General features: G+C 48.2%; 1 protein-coding gene across 1 annotated transcript in view; it reads right to left on the reverse strand.

Moving 5' to 3' along the window:
• The window catches only part of ryr2b (ryanodine receptor 2b (cardiac)), a 46,364-nt gene extending 24,559 nt beyond the window's left edge, over positions 1-21,805 (reverse strand). The window contains exons 1-50 of the mRNA XM_062464290.1: positions 21,647-21,805; positions 20,160-20,279; positions 19,866-19,970; positions 19,626-19,700; positions 19,421-19,499; positions 19,213-19,325; positions 18,754-18,877; positions 18,473-18,569; positions 18,282-18,356; positions 18,043-18,199; positions 17,750-17,914; positions 17,419-17,540; positions 17,005-17,188; positions 16,710-16,845; positions 16,495-16,590; positions 16,066-16,184; positions 15,853-15,986; positions 15,407-15,648; positions 14,860-15,052; positions 14,528-14,747; positions 14,016-14,120; positions 13,834-13,937; positions 13,598-13,681; positions 13,320-13,476; positions 12,994-13,141; positions 12,636-12,844; positions 12,209-12,383; positions 11,854-12,059; positions 11,233-11,442; positions 10,961-11,076; positions 10,579-10,693; positions 10,011-10,171; positions 9,427-9,586; positions 8,845-8,931; positions 8,445-8,671; positions 8,014-8,227; positions 7,051-7,698; positions 6,708-6,908; positions 6,367-6,475; positions 5,826-5,969; positions 5,401-5,677; positions 5,146-5,260; positions 4,910-5,042; positions 4,245-4,348; positions 3,958-4,093; positions 3,520-3,706; positions 3,259-3,367; positions 2,683-2,803; positions 2,327-2,496; positions 1,519-1,739 (exon numbers count right to left, since the gene is read on the reverse strand). Coding sequence (XP_062320274.1) covers positions 1,519-1,739; positions 2,327-2,496; positions 2,683-2,803; positions 3,259-3,367; positions 3,520-3,706; positions 3,958-4,093; positions 4,245-4,348; positions 4,910-5,042; positions 5,146-5,260; positions 5,401-5,677; positions 5,826-5,969; positions 6,367-6,475; positions 6,708-6,908; positions 7,051-7,698; positions 8,014-8,227; positions 8,445-8,671; positions 8,845-8,931; positions 9,427-9,586; positions 10,011-10,171; positions 10,579-10,693; positions 10,961-11,076; positions 11,233-11,442; positions 11,854-12,059; positions 12,209-12,383; positions 12,636-12,844; positions 12,994-13,141; positions 13,320-13,476; positions 13,598-13,681; positions 13,834-13,937; positions 14,016-14,120; positions 14,528-14,747; positions 14,860-15,052; positions 15,407-15,648; positions 15,853-15,986; positions 16,066-16,184; positions 16,495-16,590; positions 16,710-16,845; positions 17,005-17,188; positions 17,419-17,540; positions 17,750-17,914; positions 18,043-18,199; positions 18,282-18,356; positions 18,473-18,569; positions 18,754-18,877; positions 19,213-19,325; positions 19,421-19,499; positions 19,626-19,700; positions 19,866-19,970; positions 20,160-20,279; positions 21,647-21,694 — 7,757 coding nt within the window. The 5' untranslated portion in view covers positions 21,695-21,805. The remainder of the gene's footprint in view (positions 1-1,518; positions 1,740-2,326; positions 2,497-2,682; positions 2,804-3,258; positions 3,368-3,519; positions 3,707-3,957; positions 4,094-4,244; positions 4,349-4,909; positions 5,043-5,145; positions 5,261-5,400; positions 5,678-5,825; positions 5,970-6,366; positions 6,476-6,707; positions 6,909-7,050; positions 7,699-8,013; positions 8,228-8,444; positions 8,672-8,844; positions 8,932-9,426; positions 9,587-10,010; positions 10,172-10,578; positions 10,694-10,960; positions 11,077-11,232; positions 11,443-11,853; positions 12,060-12,208; positions 12,384-12,635; positions 12,845-12,993; positions 13,142-13,319; positions 13,477-13,597; positions 13,682-13,833; positions 13,938-14,015; positions 14,121-14,527; positions 14,748-14,859; positions 15,053-15,406; positions 15,649-15,852; positions 15,987-16,065; positions 16,185-16,494; positions 16,591-16,709; positions 16,846-17,004; positions 17,189-17,418; positions 17,541-17,749; positions 17,915-18,042; positions 18,200-18,281; positions 18,357-18,472; positions 18,570-18,753; positions 18,878-19,212; positions 19,326-19,420; positions 19,500-19,625; positions 19,701-19,865; positions 19,971-20,159; positions 20,280-21,646) is intronic.
• Between the last annotated feature and the right edge of the window lie 600 nt (positions 21,806-22,405).

The raw sequence follows: 22,405 nt of genomic DNA on the forward strand, positions 1-22,405 counted from the left end.
CAGTAGGGGTGGGAGAAAAAAATCGATTCACATTTGAATCGCCATTCAGTCTTCTAGCGATTCACAAATGTAAAAAATCAATATATATTAGTTTATTTTTTGTAATGCAATTGCTTTTTTCTGTAAAAAAATCACAAAACATTGTGAATCGATTTCTAATCAATTTGTGACCCCAAGAATCGATTTTGTCAAAGGATCCTCAAGGATCCTTTGTTTGAATGCACCTTGGAGAAATAATGAATAGAAATGCTTACTAGATAATTGGTGTATTTGCATAGGATGTGTTAGAACTTGCTTCCATATGTGTATTGAGACGGGATGGATTAGCAAAAGCTTGAAAATGTTTTAGAACTCTTTTCCATTTTGTTATGAATTAGCAACTTCTTGCTGATGTGCATCTAAGATGTGTTAAAACGTCTTGCGGAAAGTTTCAGATAGGAGGCCTCTGTATGACAGCTAGACACTGTTTGCGTATGATTTCTTAGAAACTGCCTGCATAGGATGTGGTTAGAGAACTTTCATAGAGGAAGCCACACTTTACCTTTTAGAGAGTGCAGGTTACTTGGAAACATGCACGATACCTGGATAGGTGCGTCATAGCACAGTCAAAAGTTACATTTGTCATCAGTTTTGAAGTATATAAAATGATTTGTATGTCTATGTGTGACGTAGAACACGAGACTTCAGAGACAAGAGCAAGAGAAGAGAGCACCTCGAGTGCTGCCCCATCTGGGGCAGCGGGCTCACAGAAGAAGTCAGTGCGATAGACAGGATATAGCTGTTGAAGTCTTACTCTGTTAACAGTTTTAGTCAATTATTTTCATATATCCTGAAAATAATAAATAAAATACAAAATATGTAAAAGACAGGTCGTTCTCCGTCCTCCCTTGTGCGCCCCTCGCCGGACCCGGGAGGTTCGCAAAGCGCCACACGCCTGGAACCGTGGTGAGTCCCCGGGAAGTGTTCAGATGTTCGGGCTCACTCTCTCTCAAAAAACAATAGGTGCGGTGTTGTGTCCTAGAGACAACGAGTGGAATAAGAGCGAGGAGAGCTCTTGATAGTTTTGTCTGTAAGGAACTGTTAACTGGGAGAGAAATATAACAAAGGAATAAGTGATCGACAAAGAGTGATGTTTGCCAGGGAAGGCCAAAAACATTTGCTGTAATAAAGATCTCTTGATGTTGTATTCAAAGCCCAGCGCAACACCGTGGTAGGTTGGGTGCAGGGATTCTCGAAAGGGAGCCTCTGACCAACTCAGAACCAAACGTGCGTTCTCCGCGCACGCAGCCTATGTAAATTCGAGAGACCCCGAGCGCCGAGTGCGTAGGGTCACGCGCGAGATAGGTGAGGGCGTCGGAAGGGCGCCGTGCATGCATGCTCGCAGTGAGCCCGGCCTCGTTCGTTTCGACAATTTGAATCGAATTGTGAGGTACCAAAACATTCCCACCCCTAGTGAGCAACGAAGATTCAAGAGTAAAAAAAGTGGGAAAAACAATCTTTCTCTTCCATCAGCCCCACCTGCACACGGCCAGCAGGCAGTCTTCGATAGCGTCCCTCTGGGCCTTGGTGAGGCTGAGGGCCCTGGAGAGGCGGTAGACGGCCTGGAGGAGAGCGTCCATCAGCAGCGCCTGGCTCTCCGCTCCAGAGAACAGAGCAGAGGTCTTGGTGAGCAGCGGGAGCACGGCCACACACAGGTACCTGTTGAGGGCCAGGGCCATGTCTGTGGAGCCCAGGTCAGGCTGACGATGGGGAGAAGGGGAGCAGAAGTTAGACTTTTTTTCCCCACTTTATTCTTCGTTTGTCGTTTTTGTCTTTACCCAGAGTATCGATTAAGACCTCTCGTCTTAAGTGTTTCGTTCAATAAAGCCGCCCTCCAAAAAGACTCAAACAGCCTTAGCCCAGACCAAGAAGGAAGTCAGACATGATATATTGTACGAACAAAGTCAGTGCAGAGAGAAAAGGTTACAATATCATGGAAACAGATGACAGAAAAGAGAGTTATGGGTGTGCAGGTTAGAAAGGCAGGTTGAGAGAGAGGGTGACTGGGTTATTTAGGGGTAGTGAAGGATTAGTCTAAAAACAGGGTTTTAGTCACCATGTGCGGAGATGCCCTTCTGAGCAGCGAATGACAACTTCAGTGGGGTTAGAGTGGATCTCCGTTCAAACACAGGCAGGCGTGCAACAGATCACTTCAGCTGATAAGAAGTGTACATATCCTCTGCAAGACCACAAGTGGATTACTGCAGAAGAAGTGGGAGAAATGATGTTAAGAGCAGTAGTTTCACAGTGGATTCCTCCGGTGACAGTAGGCGTCTAAATCCCTCACAGTGTCCAGGGAGGCTGCAGCCTGAAGGTCTGGCAGGAAGCCCACGTCCAGCAGGTGGAACAGGAAGTTCTGATCTTCTAGGCCGTAGACCCGGTCCAGGAACAGAACCATGGCTGCCTTGTGGTCCGGGCAGAACACCGTGGATGGGTCCGGCTCAATCACAGTACCGTCTGTGGTGATTTGGTGAAGAACAATCGTGGGAAAATAAGCCGTTTCTGGTACACAACTGAAAGTTACACAGATTCATCGATGCCCTATGAAAAACCACAAGCTGCAAAAAAAATTAAACGATTCTTTATTGTAGTATTAACGGTGGATGAACCCTGGCCAGAAGCAGGAATAAACGAAGCTCTAACCTTTGGCCAGGACAGGGATCTGCAGGGGCAGGCTGATGACCCCCTGCAGATCCCCCAGGGGGATGAGGGACCTCAGGATGGCTCGGATACGGATGGCCTCCCCCTTCCCTGAACGGATCAGCTGCCCAACAACACATTCAGGACTTCAGTCGCTCGCCCAAACCCACATTCAAAAAGGAAGGTCACTTAAACCCAAATAGGACGGTAACTTCAACTCATATTTAAACTGGAGAGCGTCTCAAACACATTATTTAGACATCGATGGCTGTCAGTTTACTTTTACATATTTACTTTAAACTCATTCTAACACACCCTTCTGAGAATTTGAGAATTCCTCTTGGACGATTACAGAGAGCAACGATATAAAAGGTCAGTAATAAGGACTCGAAAATTGGTTTGGTGTCTCTGTCTATCCCCCGACCAATCACGGCCCCCCTGGGATCTTCAGTCGGAGTGTGCCAACCCGTCGGAATGTTCTAGCCTATCGGACTATTGACGGGATTTAAATGTGACTCATCAGGAGGTTTGTGAAAGAGCAGGGCGTCGAGGGAGGGGGGGCATGCTGAGTTGACTTACGTGCATCTCGGGGGCACAGCGGCCTAGCAGATCGATGAGGGCAGAGTAGAATGTCATGATGGCGTGTCCCATGTGAATGACGTCATCCTCTTCATCCTGAACCACGTCTCTGTAAGAGAGGGCTTACCTGAATCAGACACTGACTCAGGTACCCCCCCCCCCCCCCCCCCCTCCCCCAGGAGGTTTTCTGAGCAACAGACTTTTCTACTGAAGAAAGAGATCTGACTAAAGAACTGCAGAGTTTTCCTCTGGAGAACTCACAGGGTCCTGTTGGACTCGTAGGCCAGGGTAGGCCCATCCATGGACGGGTCCTCAGATATCCTTATGGCTTCCTGAATGGCTGCTAGGAGACCGTCACCGTCTTCACCACGCAGGGCGGGGCCAAAGCACTCGGGTCGACGAATCAGCAGCCTCACCACCACGTAAGCGTTCTCCTCGACGCTCTCACCTGTCAAAGTTGATGAACAAATCTCACTTTTACTGACTGCTCTACAGTCCATGCATTTAAAATTAATCTGACAGGATATTTATATTCCAGTTTTTTATTCCAGCAACTGAACATAGAAAAGCTGGTTTTATGAACCTCTTCTCCCACATACCAGGTTGATTGATTAAATGTTATGACTCAAAAACAACCAATCATAAACACTTACAGTAAGTAGTAACATACTGTTCATCACGATATCAGAGACAATTTACCGTTGCAGAAAACAGCGAATCGCAGCATGTCCAGGTAGCGCTCGCCCTCCACAGGGTTCCAGCCCAGGTCCAGGTACCCCTTAGACACCAGCATGGGACAGCTCTGGAGACCACAGGCTGCCAGGTACTGCACCACCTGGAGAGAGGAGGGAGGGATGGAGGGAAGGAGGGGTGAGGAAACAAGGGTAGGCGGAAGGAGGTAGAGAAAGATCTTGAGACTGACAGAGAGAAAGAGAGGAGAGAGATTGAGGGACTTGGGGAGAAACTGACGGGCAGATCTATCTGACCTTTTCCAGGTCTGGTTCCCTCAGCGACAGGGCCAGCTCGTTGTTGTCCATGACAGAGGCAGCCGCCACATCCAGGGGAGTGGCACCGCGCATGGAGGGAGAGGCTGGAGGGAGGGAGTGAAGGAAGGAGGTTTAATCGAAGACAACACCAGATATGTGAAGTAAGTTACAAAGCACAAACACTGTTACTGAAAAAACGATAAACTTTCTTTCAGGATGTGAGGTTGAAAAAAATATTTTCCCCAAAAAGTTTCTAAAATACTAGAACCGTTTATTGTCAGGTTGTATGAGAAAAAAGGTAAAAAAAAAAAAAAAAAGGTACATTATGGATGAGACAGAGGGAGTTATCAATGGATGGATGTTTGGATAAAGGCTGTGTGTACTTTTGCAATCTATGGACAACACCCCCTGAGACTCAGTACAAAGGGCAAGCAGATAGTCAGTTATCTCTGTCTATACACACAACAGGGGAGTCAGGTGGCTGAGCGGTTAGGGAATCGGGCTAGTAATCAGAAGTTCGATTCTCGGCTGTGCAAAATGACACTGTGTCCTTGGGCAAGGCACTTCACCCTACTTGCCTCGGGGGAATGTCCCTGTACTTGCTGTAAGTCGCTCTGGATAAGAGTGTCTGCTAAATGACTAAATGTAAATGTAACAGGACCTACCTAGTCCAACACTGCTGTTCTCCAGCAGGTAGCTGAGGTGGTCAAACATGGAGCCCTGATTCTGTCTGCTGATACGACAGAAGTAACACAGGAACCGGCAGCAGTGCGCCACCATCTTGGGAAACGTTATCTCCTGAGGAAGGAATGTCATCGGGGGAAAAGAAACTATTTACAAACCCTCGCCCACTGGCTGATTGGAGCAGAGGGGTGTAGTGTGGGGGCGGGTTGTCTCTGACCTTGGACTCTCCTTCTCCCAGGACGTTAACCATCACCTCCATGACTGTCTCGTGCATTCCCAGAGCCCTCATCAGGTTGGGATGCTGGTAGAAAACTTTATTGTTCATTATGTTACTGCACAGGAACAAAGAAAAATACAAAAATAAATTCAAAACCAAATCTACACTGATCTAATCTGTGTGTGATAATCTTGGTTTTAGATTGGGCGGTGCAAAGCCACGACTAAGCAAATGAACATGAAAACGTCGTCCTACCCTAGTCCTCTGATCATCAGCTTCTCCTCCTCCTTGCCCATGCGTACGCTGAGCAGCGATCGGATCTGGCCCAGCGAGGCCAGAAGGTCCATGGTGTCCTCCACTGACGCCTGACTGATGCTGTAGGCCCTGCGGAGCGGGCCTCCCATCTGCCCCCCCAGGCCCTGGTACTGGCGATGCAGCAGGGAGAACATGACTCGGACCAGAGAAGGGTTCTCCATCACGCTCTCCTGAGCCCAGTGCACCACCGTGGACAGAACCAGCTGCTGGAGGCTCTCTGAGGAGCACAGCCATGACAGGGTGGAGGGGGGGTTACAGAGATGTCGATTGCTAACCCTAACCCTGCAAATGACAGATAATCCACCAAAAGAGAATCTCGTCGTTGGCTCTGATGGTCTATGAAGAGAAAGCGTGGCTTCGCTCACTGAGAGTGTGGACTCCGCCCCCCTCCTCTTGTTCAGGTGTTGTCCTCCGGAGGCCCAGGGCCCTCCCCACCACACCCAGGAGCTGCTCCTTCAAGGACACCTCTGACATCTGCTCCACCTCACAACCTGCGTCAATATCAATCCCTGCCATACAGGAAAAACAACAACAACAAAATACGTTAGACTCATCCCTGTCCTCCCTTCCCTGGCCTATAATGGGAGTCAGGTGGCTGAGCGGAGAGGGAATCGGGCTAGTAATCCGAAGGTTGCCAGTTCGATTCCCGGTCATGACAACTGACGTTGTGTTCTTGGGCAAGGTACTTCACCCTACTTGCCTCGGGGGAATGTCCCTGTACTTACTGTAAGTCGCTCTGGATAAGAGCGTCTACTAAATGTCTATACAGTACAAAGGGAGGGACGTTGGCAAACACACCAGCAGATTTATCAGAGTGCTGATAAATAAGATGTAAACAAACGCTTTTATCCAAAGTGACGTGTACATGATGCATGTAGAAGAGTACAGCCGAAGGATAAGGAGTACCACAGTGAGCAATGAGGAGGTGGTGGAAGTCTAGGAGCTGGTCTCTGATCTCCTCTGGGCAGGGACAGGCTCCCTGCTGCTCCTCTCCAAAGGACAGCAGCATGTTGATCTGGGAGGAGGGGATGAATAAAGAAGACTTCACTAGTAGTAAACATCTATCCACCAGAACATGGTTGGAACTGATTGAACATAAGTGTGCTGAAGTTACAGAACACATAAGGTAAAACCGTGAGACAGACACAAGGATAATGACACGGTTAACTGATTACATATAACGTGTGCTAGAGCAAATATAAGGTATGCAAGATGTAATGGGCCCAGTCAGGGCTTGAGTCTCTGACCTGCTCCTGAGGCAGAGAGCGAAACTCCTTGGTCCTGCGGGCGGTGAGGCCAGCTGACATGTTCATCGCCTGCATCACCTCGTTGTAGCGGGAGCGCTGGTTCTCCTGCAGGAGACCCACAAAGGAGTCGGAGAAGGCAACCACCGCCTCCACCCGGTGACGCACCTGGCAGTCACACAGGAACTGCAGCAGGTGACAGATCTGGACACAACCAGGGAAGATGTCTCATTATGGACCTCCGAATAGAGAAGCTCTTCAAAACGGACGCTTCAAATCACAATCAAAGTCTTCAGAACGTTCAGAATTTTTGGTAAGAGGGAGTGTGACTGTTATCGAATCGCACCTCTAGTTTGACAGCTTCCGGTAGTTTCATCTGGAGAAGCCCTTGTTTCGGAGTACATTCCTTCTGTTCTACCTGCCCCTCTCCCAGACTTCCCCCCTCACTTTCATACTCCTCTTCCTCCTCCTCCTCCTCTTCCTCTTCCTCCTGGGTGTCAGTCGGTCTGGAAAACACCCCGGGCTCAATGAGCCTGAGGGCTCGTCCCAGGTCCTCGTCTCCAAACACTCCCATTACCAGCAGCGTGTAGAACAGCCTGATCAGAGGAACCAACAGTAGCTCAACACTGCCCCCTTCTGGATCCCTCACACCCAGACCCACAGCGCACACCGCCTCGCTCAACATCTGCACAGTCAGCTCTCTCAGAACCTCCAGAGGGATCTCCGGGCTGCCCCTGTGGGCTGTCTCACCTCCCCCGCTCCCAGCCCCATCTCCTCCCCATCCACCCTCCCTCACAAAGCAGGGGGAGGAGAAGTACAGCCGGGGCTGAAGGGAGGTACTGAGGTCCATGCTGGGGATGATCTCCGGCGTCTTGGCCCCGCCAGGTCCCCCAGGGCGGTGGAACAGCTTGATGGCCCTGGTCTGGTCCGTCATGGGTACAATGTACTCCTGGTTCATCATGAGGCGGGCGGTGGCGTGGGCACTGAGGTGAACCTGTTGACAATTAAATGTTACATGTTTCGAACAAAACATGATCCAAAAGACAGGAATGAAAGGAATTACACAGGAGGAGTAAGAACGGGGGGAGTAAGTAATGGGGTCAGATGGCTGAGCGCTTAGGGAGTCGGGCTATTAATCAGAAGGTTGTTGGTTCGATTCCCGGCCGTGCCAAATGACATTGTGTCCTTGGGCAAGGCACTTCACCCTACTTGCCTCGGGGAGAATGTCCCTGTACTTACTGTACAGTAAGTCGCTCTGGATAAGAGCGTCTGCTAAATGACTAAATGTAAATGTAAGAACGAGAGGCACCTGGATGAGTAGCTGGTAGAAACCGGTGCGGAGAGGGCCGGGAAGGCCAGGGCTCTGGATGGCATACAGGAGCTGTGATTGGTCCACGTGGCTACAGAGGGCGTGGCCGACGCGGGTGTTGCCAAGGGCACAGAGGGCGGAGTAGAGGAGGAGGGTGTGGTGGTGGAAGGTCAGGAGGTCGTCTAACTCAGAGAGCTCTAAGATGTCTACATATCTGCCGGGGGACAAGAGAGGATGCAGTGTTAAAACACAGAGTTTGTATAACCATTTCCCTTTAGTTCAAACTTAACACATAAGGTACCAAACATGAAAGAAAAACAGGAAAAGAGAAAAATAACTGCACTTGAAAGGAGATTTGTGTGTCGGTCAGCTTTGAATGACAACAAAGCCCTCCTCCTAAACTCATCATCGTTCTGGAGGCGACCTCTGACCTGTTCTCCTCGGGTATGTGTAGGATGAGGGTCGCCTGGGGGTCGGAGCACTGCACCATCCAGCCGTGGCGGTCGTCTGGCCGGGCGGCCTGCACCACGAGGGCGTGGTCAGGTACTCGGGTCCACAGGACGGGCACCAGCTGCTGCACCCCAAGCCTGGGGGGGCACTGGGGCGTGGCGTTCCTCCTCTGGCTACGGAACACCCCCGCAGACAAGGGCAGCACGTTCTACATCGAAAATATTATTGTAAAACACACCAGACAATTGTGCAGAAAGGTTGCCTGTGGAGTGTATTATAGTTCACTGAGCCTTATAAATAATGTACTTTAATCTTAAATGTGTAAAAACATTTGATCATATTGACAGTTTGTTTATGATAAATCTGGGTGAGGTACTGCACCTTGACGCGTCCTAGCTCAAACTGGAACATGTTGGCGCTAGTGGGCTTGATGAACACAGCAGGGAAGAGTCTGGTGCTGGACTCCACCTGCCACACTCAGCAAAGAGACACCATAATGAGACCCAGAATTAGCATTTTCTCGCAAAAGGCTGAAAGGATTTGTCAACTAATCTAAAAAAAAAAAAAAAAAAAAACATGCGTTGGGTAGTGGCTTTTGTGACTGTATCTACCTTCAGCAAGAACCGTGGCACAAAAGTTTGTTAAAGAAGCCACTAGACTAGACCATGTGAAAGTATTATTTTTTAAATCTTGTGATGCCTAATTATATTTGAGTCTTACAGTCACAGACGGCGATATTTCAACCACTGAGGTTTCAAGTTTTATTGTCAGGTGCACAGAACAACACAAGGTCAGACTGGGCACTGAAATTCTTGGGACAAGACAACCCAAGCAACCTAGTATAACATATAAGTACTAAGAACATAGATTACATCTATGATAAGCTCAAATAAAATAGAATAAAATACTAGTAATAAACATCCTAATATACAATAATACACTAAGGTGACAGAGTCGGTTCACCTGGTAGAAGGTGGTCAGATCCATGCCACTGGAGGTGAAGGTGAGGAGACCAGAAGCTGTGTCGATCAGACAGCCTATCTCCAGGCCTGTGCTTCTCCTGCTCTGACCCAGGCCAGTGCCCTCGCCAGCACACACCATGTAACAGCTACACCGCTTCACACTGGCACACAGGAACAGTCCAGTACCACACCAGGAACAAAACCACAAAAACATCAGACAGGCAACACTGAGGTCATCATTTAAAATAGGAACTTATAAGACTAGGGTCACTCTAAGAAGATTAGGTTAAACAATTGTATATTGACAAGGTCCTTGCGAAAGAACCCGTATTTGAGCTGAGGGAACGACTTAATAACACAAGACGTTCTTGTATTTACATTTAGTCATTTAGCAGACGCTCTTATCCAGAGCGACTTACAGTAAGTACAGGGACATTCCCCCCGAGGCAAGTAGGGTGAAGTGCCTTGCCCAAGGACACAACATCAGTTGGCATGACCGGGAATCGAACTGGCAACCTTCGGATTACTAGCCCGATTCCCTCACCGCTCAGCCACCTGACTCCCTTGTATCCCTGTTCAGCCCACCTCTCTTGGACCTTGCCACTCTCATCGCCCAGGGTGACGGTGACCGTGCGAGCCTTGTCAGGGTGAAAAGTCAGGCCATGCTGGTGGAAGCCAGAGGTCACCCAGCCTACCCAGACATTAGAGGGCTCCTGACCTGGAAGGACCCTTACTGAGAAGTAGTACTGGTGACAAGGAGAGATTCGTAACAGTTACTGGCAAACGCCTTACGTAACGTGGTTCTCAAATTAGTTAGCTAAAACTAAAACTGTTTTATAAGATAGCTCAGCTGTAGTAGTTGCAGGGGTCTCCCCAAGCTTGGTATTACTAGATTACTGAAAGGGCTGCCTGCGAGCTGGCTAGTTTTATTACTACGGTCTTTGCACTGCTGGTTAGCCCCATGGTATTATTTTAATAAACAGTAAAACATTTAACAAGGTAATAATGGATTTTTCAGTAATACTTTTGTATCACACTACATCCGGTTTAAGCACCCCCCCCCTAACTTCCGGTTTATATCTCTGGCATCTCTGCACATCCATACTAAAGGGTAATTTGTCTATATTTGACGTAAGAATGAGGCATTGGGTACCGTTGAGCTCTGGATGAGATGCTCGAAGTTGTCCTTGTCGACGTGGACCTCTTCTAACAGCCGAGCAGAAGAGCTGCTGTTCACCAGGCCTGGTTTGGTTTTCTTCAACATGAACCTGAGGTAACGTGGACGTAAGAGCTTCAAATAACATACGCTAAATACTGTCATGTCTTTATAAACTGCAAAAACAATCTAGGGATTTGTACGATTTTGCTTGAAATGTTCAAGTGAAATGTACTTGTTTTAAGGGTAAGCAAGTAAATATGTTTGCACTTTAATAGGGCATTTGATAGAGCATTTTTGACATGTACAACCACATTTTCCTTGGGTGTTGACGTGTCCTAAAAGGGGCACTATGTTGTTGTGCTGACTCCATACCTACCGCTGTTTGAGTTTGGATGTCTTGTCGTGGCTGTGGTCCTTGTGGTAGTTAAGCTCGTCTCTGGAGCCTACGTACCCACGAGCCGACTTCATCAGCATCTCGAAGTCAGAGTCCACCTCAAGATTCAAGAACTCTATATTTTTATATACTTTTGGAAATTAAATTCTTATTTTGTCCATTCCTGTCAGGACAGCAGGGTATAAAACCAAAAGAAATACATACAAAACAATAAAATGGTACACAATACTCAATAAGAAATTCGTAGTATTCACCTCAAACTCCTCCAGCTCCTTCCTGCCTGTGAGGGCGCTGGCACTGGCGGGCACGGCGCCACCTGGTGGTCTGGAGAGGAAGGAGGCACACTCGATGGGCATGCTGAGACGGAAGAAGCCCATGTTGGCACCCCCGCTCTGGGGGGAGAAGGACCTCTGAGTGACCCTTAGACACGGGGGGCATTCCAAGCTCCCGCTGAGTCGTGTCACCTTGGATGAGAAGAAGAAGACCAAGGGGGGTCAGGTGGCTGAGCGGTTAGGGAATCAGGCTAACAATCAGAATGTTGCCGGTTCGATTCCTGACCTACAAAATGATGTTCTGTCCCTGGGCAAGGCACTTCACCCTACTTGCCTAGGGGGAATGTCCCTGTACTTACTGTATGTCGCTCAGGATAAGAGCAATGACTAAATGTAAGACCAGTCATATGATTACTCCACCTGGGTTCTAAGCCTTGGAAGACCCTCTTTATGCAGGTAAATGTGTAAGCCTTAAAGTGTTTGTGTGTGTAATGGCTTTAAATTATTATTATTATTTTAAGTTAATTAAAAATGTACCTGCGCAAATCCTGGTAAATCTTCTGATAGGAGGATGTGCTGATTGATATTGCACCCTTAACTCACCAGTATGTTCTGTTCTGGAGGAACGGGCACGAACTGAGGCTGTCTCCGGCTCATCCAGAGAGAGGGGTCTCTGGCCATGATGACAGCAAAGGGTTCGTAGCTCTCCTGCAGCCCACACACAGTGAAGTACCTCAGGGTGCTGACATCACGACCCAGGTTCAACCTGCCCATCTGGTTGACCCCCAAACTGCACACAGGGAGGAGACCTGGAGAACGAGGGAGTAAATAAGAAAAAATCCCGTCACATCAAAAAACCCGAGTGTGCTTTCATAATTAAACAGATCACTGCATTCCAAAGTAACCGCGGTAACGGCAGGTTTGAGCGGCGTTCTGCGTTGAGGTGGTTGTGACGGACCGTCTCTGACATCGAAGTCTCTGGCAGCCACTTCGGATCCTCGGTCGTTAAAAAGCAGCTCTCCGTTCAGGGTGACCATCATGGTGCGTTCGGCCATGTCCACCATGCAGCCAATCACATCACCACCCTGCCATGGGCGTCCCAGTGGCTCCGCTCCCTGGTGACACCACAGGGCCTGTGTGTGTGTGTGTGGGTGTGTGTGTGTGTGTGAGACAGACACAGAGGCAGGATGAAAAAGATATGAGAGTGAATAATATAACCATTTGTGCTCTGTATGGGTAGGGATGAAATGGGATAGTAAATCCACAGTTTGATACATATTTTAGAACAGTATATTTTTTAGGAGTACGAAATGATGAAAGGATGGCATACCTAAATATACAGTGGGCCATAAATATAAGCCAAATACGTTCAACCCTCAACTCACTTTGGAGCCTTCGAACACGAACGCTTGCTCGTCCGAGCCAGGTTCTGTGTTCGGGGAGCAGCCGGGCCGGGCCCAGCCAACCCTCATGGTCCCCGTGGTCACCACCTCAAACTCAAAGTACCACTTCCCACGGGTCACAGCGTACGACCTGTCCGCCCGGAACACACGGAATCTCTCAGACGGCACCCGGTTTGGGTCCGGCATCACAGCTGTGGAACAACAACACATGGGGATCGAACATGCGACTAAAAGGGTTTGTCGCCTGACCTAGATGTGACTGTGACTGAGCTTCTGGCAGTTTCATCTGGAGAAGGCCCCGTGTCTTTGCTAGACTGTGACCTAGACCTCCCTCGGCTACCTCGGTCCTGGTCCAAGGGCTCCAGACTGTAGCCGTAGCCCAGCAGAGTGCACACGGTCTCCCTCACGCTGTCCCTGCCCTCCCTCTTGCTCCTCTCCTCAAGGAGGGCGTAGGGCACCAGGTGGGGGCTCCGCCTGGCTTTGACATCCTAAAGGCACCACACAGGGTCAAGAACTTCAGCAACATCACAAATGCCCTTCATGTACTGACTGTTTCAGCAGAAGCAAGCTCAAAACGAATATTTTTGCTTAAATTTGATTGGTTGTTTTTGCAGTGAGAAGAAAGCCTCTTTCTCAGCCGTTGCCTCGGCAGCATGTGGTACTGACCTGCACTCCGTAGGTCCACCCATGTCGGATACGGTCCCAGGCCCAGACGTTGTGCTCGTTCTCAGCCAGCAGGTCGACCACGCCCTCCTGGCCGGAGGTCAGGGTCACTTGGCTCACGTCTACAGGGGCCGGCCTGTACCCGCTGGGCTGCTCGTACCTGGACAGGGATCCTTAACTTCAGGTAAAACACATACTATCCTACAGCAGAGGATCTGTTCTGAACAGGCTGTGTTTGATTGATTGAGGTATTTTTTGTCTATGTTTGAAGAATAACACACTTGGTAGGGAGCCTCATGTATCTCACACCCTCATCAGCATGGTCATCTGCCAGACCGATATGGAAGCCGAAGGCAAGAAGAGTCCTTTTAAAGAAACAAAACACAAACTACTGGTTGCATCCCAAAACCTTCTAAATATTTCATATCAGCCTTGAGATTGAAATTAAAAACCGGCCTGTTACCTCGCTCATGTTACTGACCAATCACAGATCTCAGTGGACAGGAAGTGAGTATACCTTAGTGTGTCCTGGGACATCTGGAGTTTGTGGTTTCTCTCCTGTTCCGGAAGCTTGGAAAACTCGACCAGACAGGGATCTTGCCGCTTACTGTCATCTCGTACCTAGGAATAGGAAACACGGATATGATCATACACATTCACTTCAGACACAACACAAACATCTCGTAGACTAGAACTCACCGGTCCGTACATCCAGCCCAGGTCCACCCTGTCCACGACCCAGAGCTCCTGCAGGTTCTCAGCCAGCCTCTCGCAGATGTGCTCCAGCTGGGAGGGCAACACCGTCTGGGGACAAATCAGGCACGTGAACACCTCTGCCTGTGACGGTCAGGGGAATTGTTGAATATAATATATGATCCGCGATGGAGCAGTGCAAGCCAAATGTTTGTTAATGTGGATGTGCCCACCTGCCCTGCAGTGCAGACTCATGTACAGCTGCATGTGCAGACTTACAACCTCTATGAACAGTATCATCCTGGTACTGACCAATCCGGCACTAAGTTCAGTACGATACTTTTCCGTTTAATGCGTGGACTCACTGGCATCTGAGCCTCCTCAGAAAATGGTGTACCTCGTGATGTTTGTATGTTGTCTTTTAATCTATGGACCTAGTAAGTGTCTGAAATAACGCTGATGTATGTATGTATGTATGTATGTATGTATGTATGTATGTATATAGCATCTAATGCTACCTGGCTGATGTCTACTGGAGTTGGGTTGAAGGTGGCCGGTGAGAGAGGGGCGCTTGGTCCTTGGAGGTTTTTTATTCCGTCCTGGTGGTCTGAGGTGAAACTCTGACACGGCTCCAGCCTCAGTTTGACCTTCGGGAGGAGAGCCTCCGAACACGGGGCAAAACCGGGGGGGGGCAGGAAGCGGAACTCTCCGTGACGACCGCCCAGAAGGAAACGCACTCTGTGTTCAGACCGAGAAAAGACCAGAAGAAGAAAAAAATCGCATGCTGTCTTACAAAGGAAAATTAAAACCGAAAAAAATCGAACGCAACGACTTTACACAAGCTCCTCACTTGATCCCTGCCGAGAAGCTGACCGCAGGAAACAGTAGCCCATCCATGTTGAAGTTCTCCAGCATGCCCTGGACGGGTTGGCCGTTGACACGGAAGGAGATGCAGGGTGTGCAGAGGTCCAGACAGCAGCTGACCACATCTTCTGCCCTCAACAGGTGGTGGTAAGGAGAGCTCACTTTCCGACCAACACCACCTGAATGACAATAGATGATAGAAGAAACATAAAAGTTTGATTTCTGATATTATTGTCCCTGTAAATAAAGTAGCCTTGAGCTAGAGTTATTTTATGTTATAGAAATTATATTTTGGAATGTAAAGTACTTTTCCATTTACATTTAGCAGACGCTCTTATCCAGAGCGACTTACAGTAAGTACAGGGACATTCCCCCTAGGCAAGTAGGGTGAAGTGCCTTGCCTTGCCTAAGGACACAACGTCATTTTGCTCGGCCAGGAATCGAACCGACAACCTTCTGATTACTAGCCCCCGATTCCCTAACCGCTCAGCCACCTGACTCCACTCCTAGTTCCCCAGAATAACCCCTCTGACCTGACCACAGGTGCAGCCCGTCAAAGCCGTAGGAGCAGAGGTCGTCTCCCACCCCGTTTCCCCCCCAGCCGTGACCCTGAGCTGGGCAGGGGAGGTAGCCATCCACGCAGGCCCAGCCCACACGCAGGTGAGTGGGCTCGGGGGACAGGAAAGGCTCCACATGGTCCACCACCAGCTCGTAGTACCAGCGCCGGTACTGGGCAGAGTCGTCCGTCATGGCCAGGAAGATGTTAGGACGCATGCTGAGGAGAGAAGAAGAGAAGGGGGGAACAGAAGAGGGAAAATGACTACATGTAAATGTAAGTAGAGGAGAGGACAGGAGAAGAGAGAAGAGGACAGGAGTGGAGGAAAAGAGGTGAAGTGAAGAGGACAGGAGGACTTTTCATGACATTTCTTCTCCTATCCTGATCAAATGACTGTGATATATTGTGACATTCTGAGTATACCTGGTGACCTGGTTGATAAGGTGAGTCTGGAGAAGCAGGTCTCTCTCGGACAACAGGTTATCACAGATCAGATTTTGATTGGATCGCACTGCCATCCCGTGGCACACACACAAGGAAGACAGCACGTCTAATACCTGGGGAGGTAAACTAGTAAATAAAAATAACACCAGCCTTTTTCTCTTCAAACACACGGCCTGATTCACACACACGTGCCTTGTGATTGCGTCCGTGTTTGTCGAGGAGAGATATGAGAGATTTGATGTGTCCTTCCTTGATGGCGTTGAGACTCTCTGGACTCTCCACCAGAACACAGTGAAGTACTTCCAGGACGCCTACGATACAACAGCAGCATCACTGGACAAATGACTCTCTTAAATTACATATTTCACCATCATTTAGTCACACAGTTAATGTTCTCTTAATCAAAATAATGTTTACGTAATCTACATACTGAATACGGTAACAAAAAAGCCTTGATATCTCTTTAGTAATCAACATAATGTTTTTGTTATCTAATCTACATATTGACTATGGTAAAAAAAAAAAAGCCTCGATTATACTTTTAAGGAATATATGAGATGCATGTAACATGATACTGAGGACATAAGGGAAGGATATGTAGTGTCTCCAGTTTCTCCCTACCAGTGGAGGCCTCCAGGGTCTCCAGCCTGCCGACCAGCCAGTCCAGAGACCCAGAAAACTGGGCACAGTTCTTACGATTTCCCCTGATGAGGGCCGCTGGTGAGGAGGAAGCCCAGGCCACAACTCACATTAGACACACAGACACTTTAACCTGAAGGTATGTAATGTCATGTATGAAATATGTTCTGGTAAGCTCAAACTGTGGTGTTTCTCACCCAGTAGTTCATAGAAGGAGTTAAGGATGTCCTCCCAGTCTTCTCCAGCATCTCTCCCAGCAGTTTCAGCCGAATGGGAGGCTCTGCTGTAGAGGTGTAGACGGTCAATGCAGTCCAAGACAAGACCAATGACCCCCTGAGAGACAGGAGACGAGGGGAAGGAGGTATGTCAGAGAGAGCGAGAGAGAGAGAGCGAGAGCGAGAGCGAGAGAGTCGGGGAGAACAGTGGACACAAAGGCAGGCAACTTTGTCATCAGAGCCTCAGACCTGATCAACTGTACCGTCGTTATTTTACCTCTTCTTGGAATAGGTTCTGTCTTTTCTTCAGTGCTCTCACACTGTTTTGATGGACTTCATGGCTAAGACCCGCCTCTGGAGGCTGGAAGTAGCCAATGAGATCCTGCAGACTAAGTCTCACGGTGTCCAATTGCACGTTGGCATTTGGAAGGTTCTCACACAGACTGACTCCATCCAGTCTCCTACAAACAGGAAGGTTAGGAACATGAGAGACAACCAGACAACCGCAATACATATCTCCAAGAGCTGACATTTCTGGCAAACTGCCCAAGAGCTGGATGGGGTATTTCAGGTCACATGACCCAAGTTGATGGGTTATGAGGTATTTCAGATCACATGACCCGAGTGGATGTGTTACCAACAGGCCGAATGCCTATCTGAGCTTTCCCAGAGGGCGGTAAATTGGTCGTACCTGATGAAGCGAGAGAAGAGGAGAACAGTGCAGCGGATGAGTCTGGCTGTGTGAGACTCCTCCCTCTGAGAGCGAGACAGACTCAGCCCATCATCCATGTGACCCTCACTATGCACGATGGCCTAGTGAGGAGAGCAGAGCATGATGGGATTATTTTAAATGCTGGCACTGCATGGGTAAATCATACTTTTTTTTTTACAATACTTAAAATCGCCTCATATTGAGCCTTTAAGAGTTCCTACGACGTTACCAACTGTGATTAAGAAGATTTCAGAATAAAAGACTTCCATCAGTTTTATCTGACAAAGCTGTTGTCACTGTGGTTATTTACCCTGCGCTGCAGTGCTCCCATGCGGGCACACTTGGCGTCCACAGCCTGGTAGGTGAGCCAGAGGCCAGTGTCCACATGCTGGACGTAGCACAGGGAGTCTCCATACTTGATCTCCGGGACGCCCATGCCATCCACATCCTTCTTCATCCACGGCTCCAGCTTCTCCTGTAGGGGGAGTCAAGCTTATATTTGGATACCAAGCCTTAGCAACAGGTTTGTGATTTCCATGAGATCTGATTGATCCACACTTTTGTGAGGGGCATTGTAAAAGCAATGCTTGTTTGACCTCTGACCTTGGAGGGATGGAAGCAGAAGGCAGAGACTTTGACCTCCGCCTTCTCCCGGTCGACCAATAAGAGGCCTCGATCCTCCGTCACACTTAGGTACCTCCCTGTGGTCACATGACGCAGGCGGAACGGCTGACCCCAGCGTGTGTGGCTACCACTCCACCTGGGCAATCGGACGTCATGGTTACGATACGGTTTAAGAGTTCAGACGCAGTTCAGGAATGGTTGCTGCAAGACAGACTTACGCAACACGTAGAATCTCCAGCCTCCAGAGAGAGCGGGCGTGGCTGGAGACAGCTCCCCCTTCATAGTGCACCACCCTGGGCAGACAGACAGACAGACATGCAGACAGACAGACAGGATTGGGCCTCATGAAGGAAGGCACCGCTACTTCCTGGTTTCATTCCGTTTGTATGGTGACGGGTGTCTGACTGACCTTCGTAGCTCCTCCCCCTGTTCCGTAGAGGGGATGGTCAGACACTCGTCCGTGTGACCATGCAGAAACCTCAACGTATCCCCGCCCTTTAGATAACCTATCGTTCAGCATAACCGTTACTGTCAGTATAGGCCCAGTTTCCCAGACAAGGATTAAGACTTGTTCTAAACAAAACACTTTTTCAATGGAGATCTTTGACTGAATTTTTACTTTACTTTAGGACTAGGCTTAATCCATGTCTTTGTCACGGAATTGTTCTTAGATTCTGTTATAGATTCTACCTTCAACTATTCTGCCTCCTGAACAGATTGGAGCGACGCTCCAGAGTGTCTGCTGGAAAGATGCGTCCACGATGAGATTCCCGCTCTCGCTCTTGTTATCCACCACACATCCGATAGACAAATGCTGTAAGGAAAAACGAAGCAACCATAGAGTCAACAAGTATTTCTCCACGCCATCGAAGGAAAATTAATCCCCCACAGACTGCCATGTCTGTTTATCTCATTTCATTTTCATTTCATTTAGTTATTTAGCAGACGCTCTTATCCAGAGCGACTTACAGTAAGTACAGGGACATTCCCCCCGAGGCAAGTAGGGTGAAGTGCCTTGCCCAAGGACACAACGTCATTTGGCACGGCCGAGAATCGAACCGGCAACCTTCTGATTACTAGCCCGACTCCCTAACCGCTCAGCCATCTGACCCCATCTCATCATGAATGTTAACAGTTCTTCTCGCTCACCAGGTATCTCTCTGACGAGACGCTGACAAAGATGAGGTCGTCACCGACACGCACCTTCTCCCCCTCCGACCTCTGCTTGGAGGCGGGGTGAACGGTCCACCAGCAGGCCTCCCCTGCAGTTCAGAGGGCAACAACATGAGTACTTCTGCAGCCCTATCACTCTCCTCAAAGGCTCGGTTAAGTTAGATCTCAGAAACGTCACGAATACCTGTGTTATCTTCCTGCAAACCCACGTCAAAAGCAAGCTTGTCAGTGGAGGACCCGGATGTGGACAAGCAGCAGAGATACTAAAGGAAATTAAAACAGATTTTAAATGCTAACTCCCTGGGAGCAGGAATCAAACACAAACAGAGAATAGGTCTTGTAAGGTTGATGACCATAATAAGATGAGTCTTTTGGTAACGAAAGCTCACCATTCCATTGTAGGAATGTCGTAGCAAAACAGCCTGGCCATAGAGAAGGGTACGATTCCCTCCCCCCAGCCCAATCTGCTGAACACAACAGAGACTGAATCATACTGCACCTATAAATGCTGTCGTTCACCATACAAAAGCAACACACAGTGAGAGCAATGAGGCAACTCTGGCTACAACAAACGCCCCCCCCCATGCAGTATTGAGCTCCACATAGAAAGACCGGGGAGTGCTGCTCACCCCATTAGCCTTTTCCTCCCTGTTGGCCAGCATCTCCTGCAAGGCTCTGACAGACAGACACTGGGCCAGCACAAAGGCACACACCGACAAGTCTGGGGGAACATTCTGGAAAATACAGATGCAATATGTTCAAATGTCAGGAACTTTTGTTCAAGCAGATAGGAGATCTTCTTATCTTTTATTCATGCAGATAGGATACATGACCTGTAGCTTCAAAAATTAATTAAAAAAATACCCAAACATGTTTCTCTCCATAGCAACTGTTCCTAAGGTGTGTGAGGCATGGGCCCCTACCTTGCAGTGGGAGGTGGACTGCAGGCTGCAGAGTCTGCAGCCGTAGCCTTCTGCAGCCAGGCACAGCTTCAGATGCTCTTGCTGGGACGTGTAAGCACTCTGTAGGACCACCTCATCACTCTGACAGCAGACACAGGGCAGGTCAATGAGCTGCACGCACACACTCTGAGACACACACACGCGTGTGTGTGTTCTTTGTGCAGCAGCTCCCTGCAAGTGTGTGTGTGTGTGTGTGTCTTACTGTGAGACAAATCAAAATCTAAATTTTCTTCTTCCTAAAACACACATTAACCCTTGTGTTATCTTCGGGTCATTCTGACCCATCAGTCATTGTGACCCACCGTCGTATTGCGACAGATTTACCGCATACAAAGACAAAGTGAAGCATTTTCTTTTAACCGTTGGGCTGTCTCAGACCCCCCACATTGCAAAGGTTAAAAGAAAATTATTTTAATTTGTTTTTGTATTGGGTAAAATTGGGTAAACACAACGATGGTTCGTTATGAACCTTTGGGTCATGTGACCCGAAGGCAGCACGAGGGTTAATACCGTTTCCACATACAGACACACTCTTTTGCTTTAGGGTCACCCAGGCCTATTCAGTCTGTCCTAAATTCCTTTTTGAAGTGCTCACCAGAAGAATCAGGTCACCTCATCCACTCAGACAGCCTTATAGGGAGGCTGCACGGAGATAGGAAGAGAGACAGGGTCTCGGACACCCCTCTGTCAGGCAAGATGCCACCACCGAGGTGTCAGTGTGTGCTCTGACCCCGGCCATAACCCCCCCCCCCCACTCCAGTCCCTTATCAGAGGGCGTCTGGAGTGTGTCACTCGCACAGTTGGGCACACAGAATCGGGACGCCTTGGGTGGGAGCGTTGTAAAGAGACAGAATGATTCAGGGATAAGTTATGGATGGGTTGGATTTACATGGCCAACATTAATCCATATTTTATGGAGCCCGCAGCCATGTCTTGTGATGGGGCCTGACATTCCTAGTCATCCCCTGTCTGTGCTTACAAAGCTCGGCAGGCTCATATAAACAGTTTGGAAAATAAAACATTGCACTGTATACACAAGGAGACGCAGAGGCAATATAAGATGGTGTTCCAGAGTCAATGAGGTGCCATCTATGAGATGTCCTTATAAGAGCGCAGAGACACCCTGCTGTGAAAAGAACAACTATGATGTTTCATTGTCTCAAGAATAGTTTGAGGTAAAATAATAAATACATAACACATTTTGAACTGTTGGTAAAGTTTAGAAAGTATACCATTGTGCCACCTACCATACACAATAACAATACAAGCAGGATAGTAATTTATTTTCTGACAGATTGAAAATATACGTCCCAGTCTTGGGAATATTGCTAATATGTAAAGTATGATATGAATTATGGAGGAAACTCAACTGTGAATAAGTCCCTCAAAGGTCTTGATCAATTTCTTTAAATGCATTTCGTATGTCCAAGTGGCTACAGGCTACTCACCGTTCGTAGAAAATGAATTTCATCCTCGCTCTCTATGGTTCTTGCCATTTTAAGAAAGCTAACGTGGTAAAATTACCACCGCTCTGGATTAAACTCAGCCTTCTACCACAAGCCGTTTACTCAAAAAGTCGAACGCGTTGTCAGCAACCGTGTGATTAGCATCCGCGCAAATGATTCGTTCAAATTGAATGACTCGAGAGTCAAGACTCGTATTGATTGGACCACAAACAGATTCGTCTATTGCATGCATACGTCGCATGCACGCATAAAAAAAAATTGCACTGACGATTAGGCGGTATGCATTTAGAACCGCTAATTAATTACATACTTTGATTGTTTAACCAGTTTCCTACAATCAATTATGAATAGAGTTTATAAATGATACAAAAATCATTCAGCAACCGCAACTTGTTAAGAATTCAATATTGACAATTGTAAGCAGTTATTAATTTAAAAAGTACAATATAAACCAGGGTTCTCCAATCCTGGTCCTGGAGGACCGCTGTCCTGCATGTTTTACAAGTTTCCCTGCTCCAGCACACCTGTTTCAAATGAATGGGTTGTTATCAAGCTCTGTGGGAGCCGGGTAATGACAATTCATTTGAATCAGGTGTGCTGGAGCAGGGAAACATCTAAAACATGCAGGACAGCGGCCCTCGAGGACCAGGATTATAAACTATTCATAGCCTGTATCTATTTATTTATCACTCCAGCTTTTTATCTTTAACAATGAATTGTGGGACATGTATTTTTGCTTTG

This window comes from Osmerus eperlanus, chromosome 6, assembly GCF_963692335.1.
Source record: "Osmerus eperlanus chromosome 6, fOsmEpe2.1, whole genome shotgun sequence".
In the NCBI taxonomy this organism is placed as follows: domain Eukaryota; kingdom Metazoa; phylum Chordata; class Actinopteri; order Osmeriformes; family Osmeridae; genus Osmerus; species Osmerus eperlanus.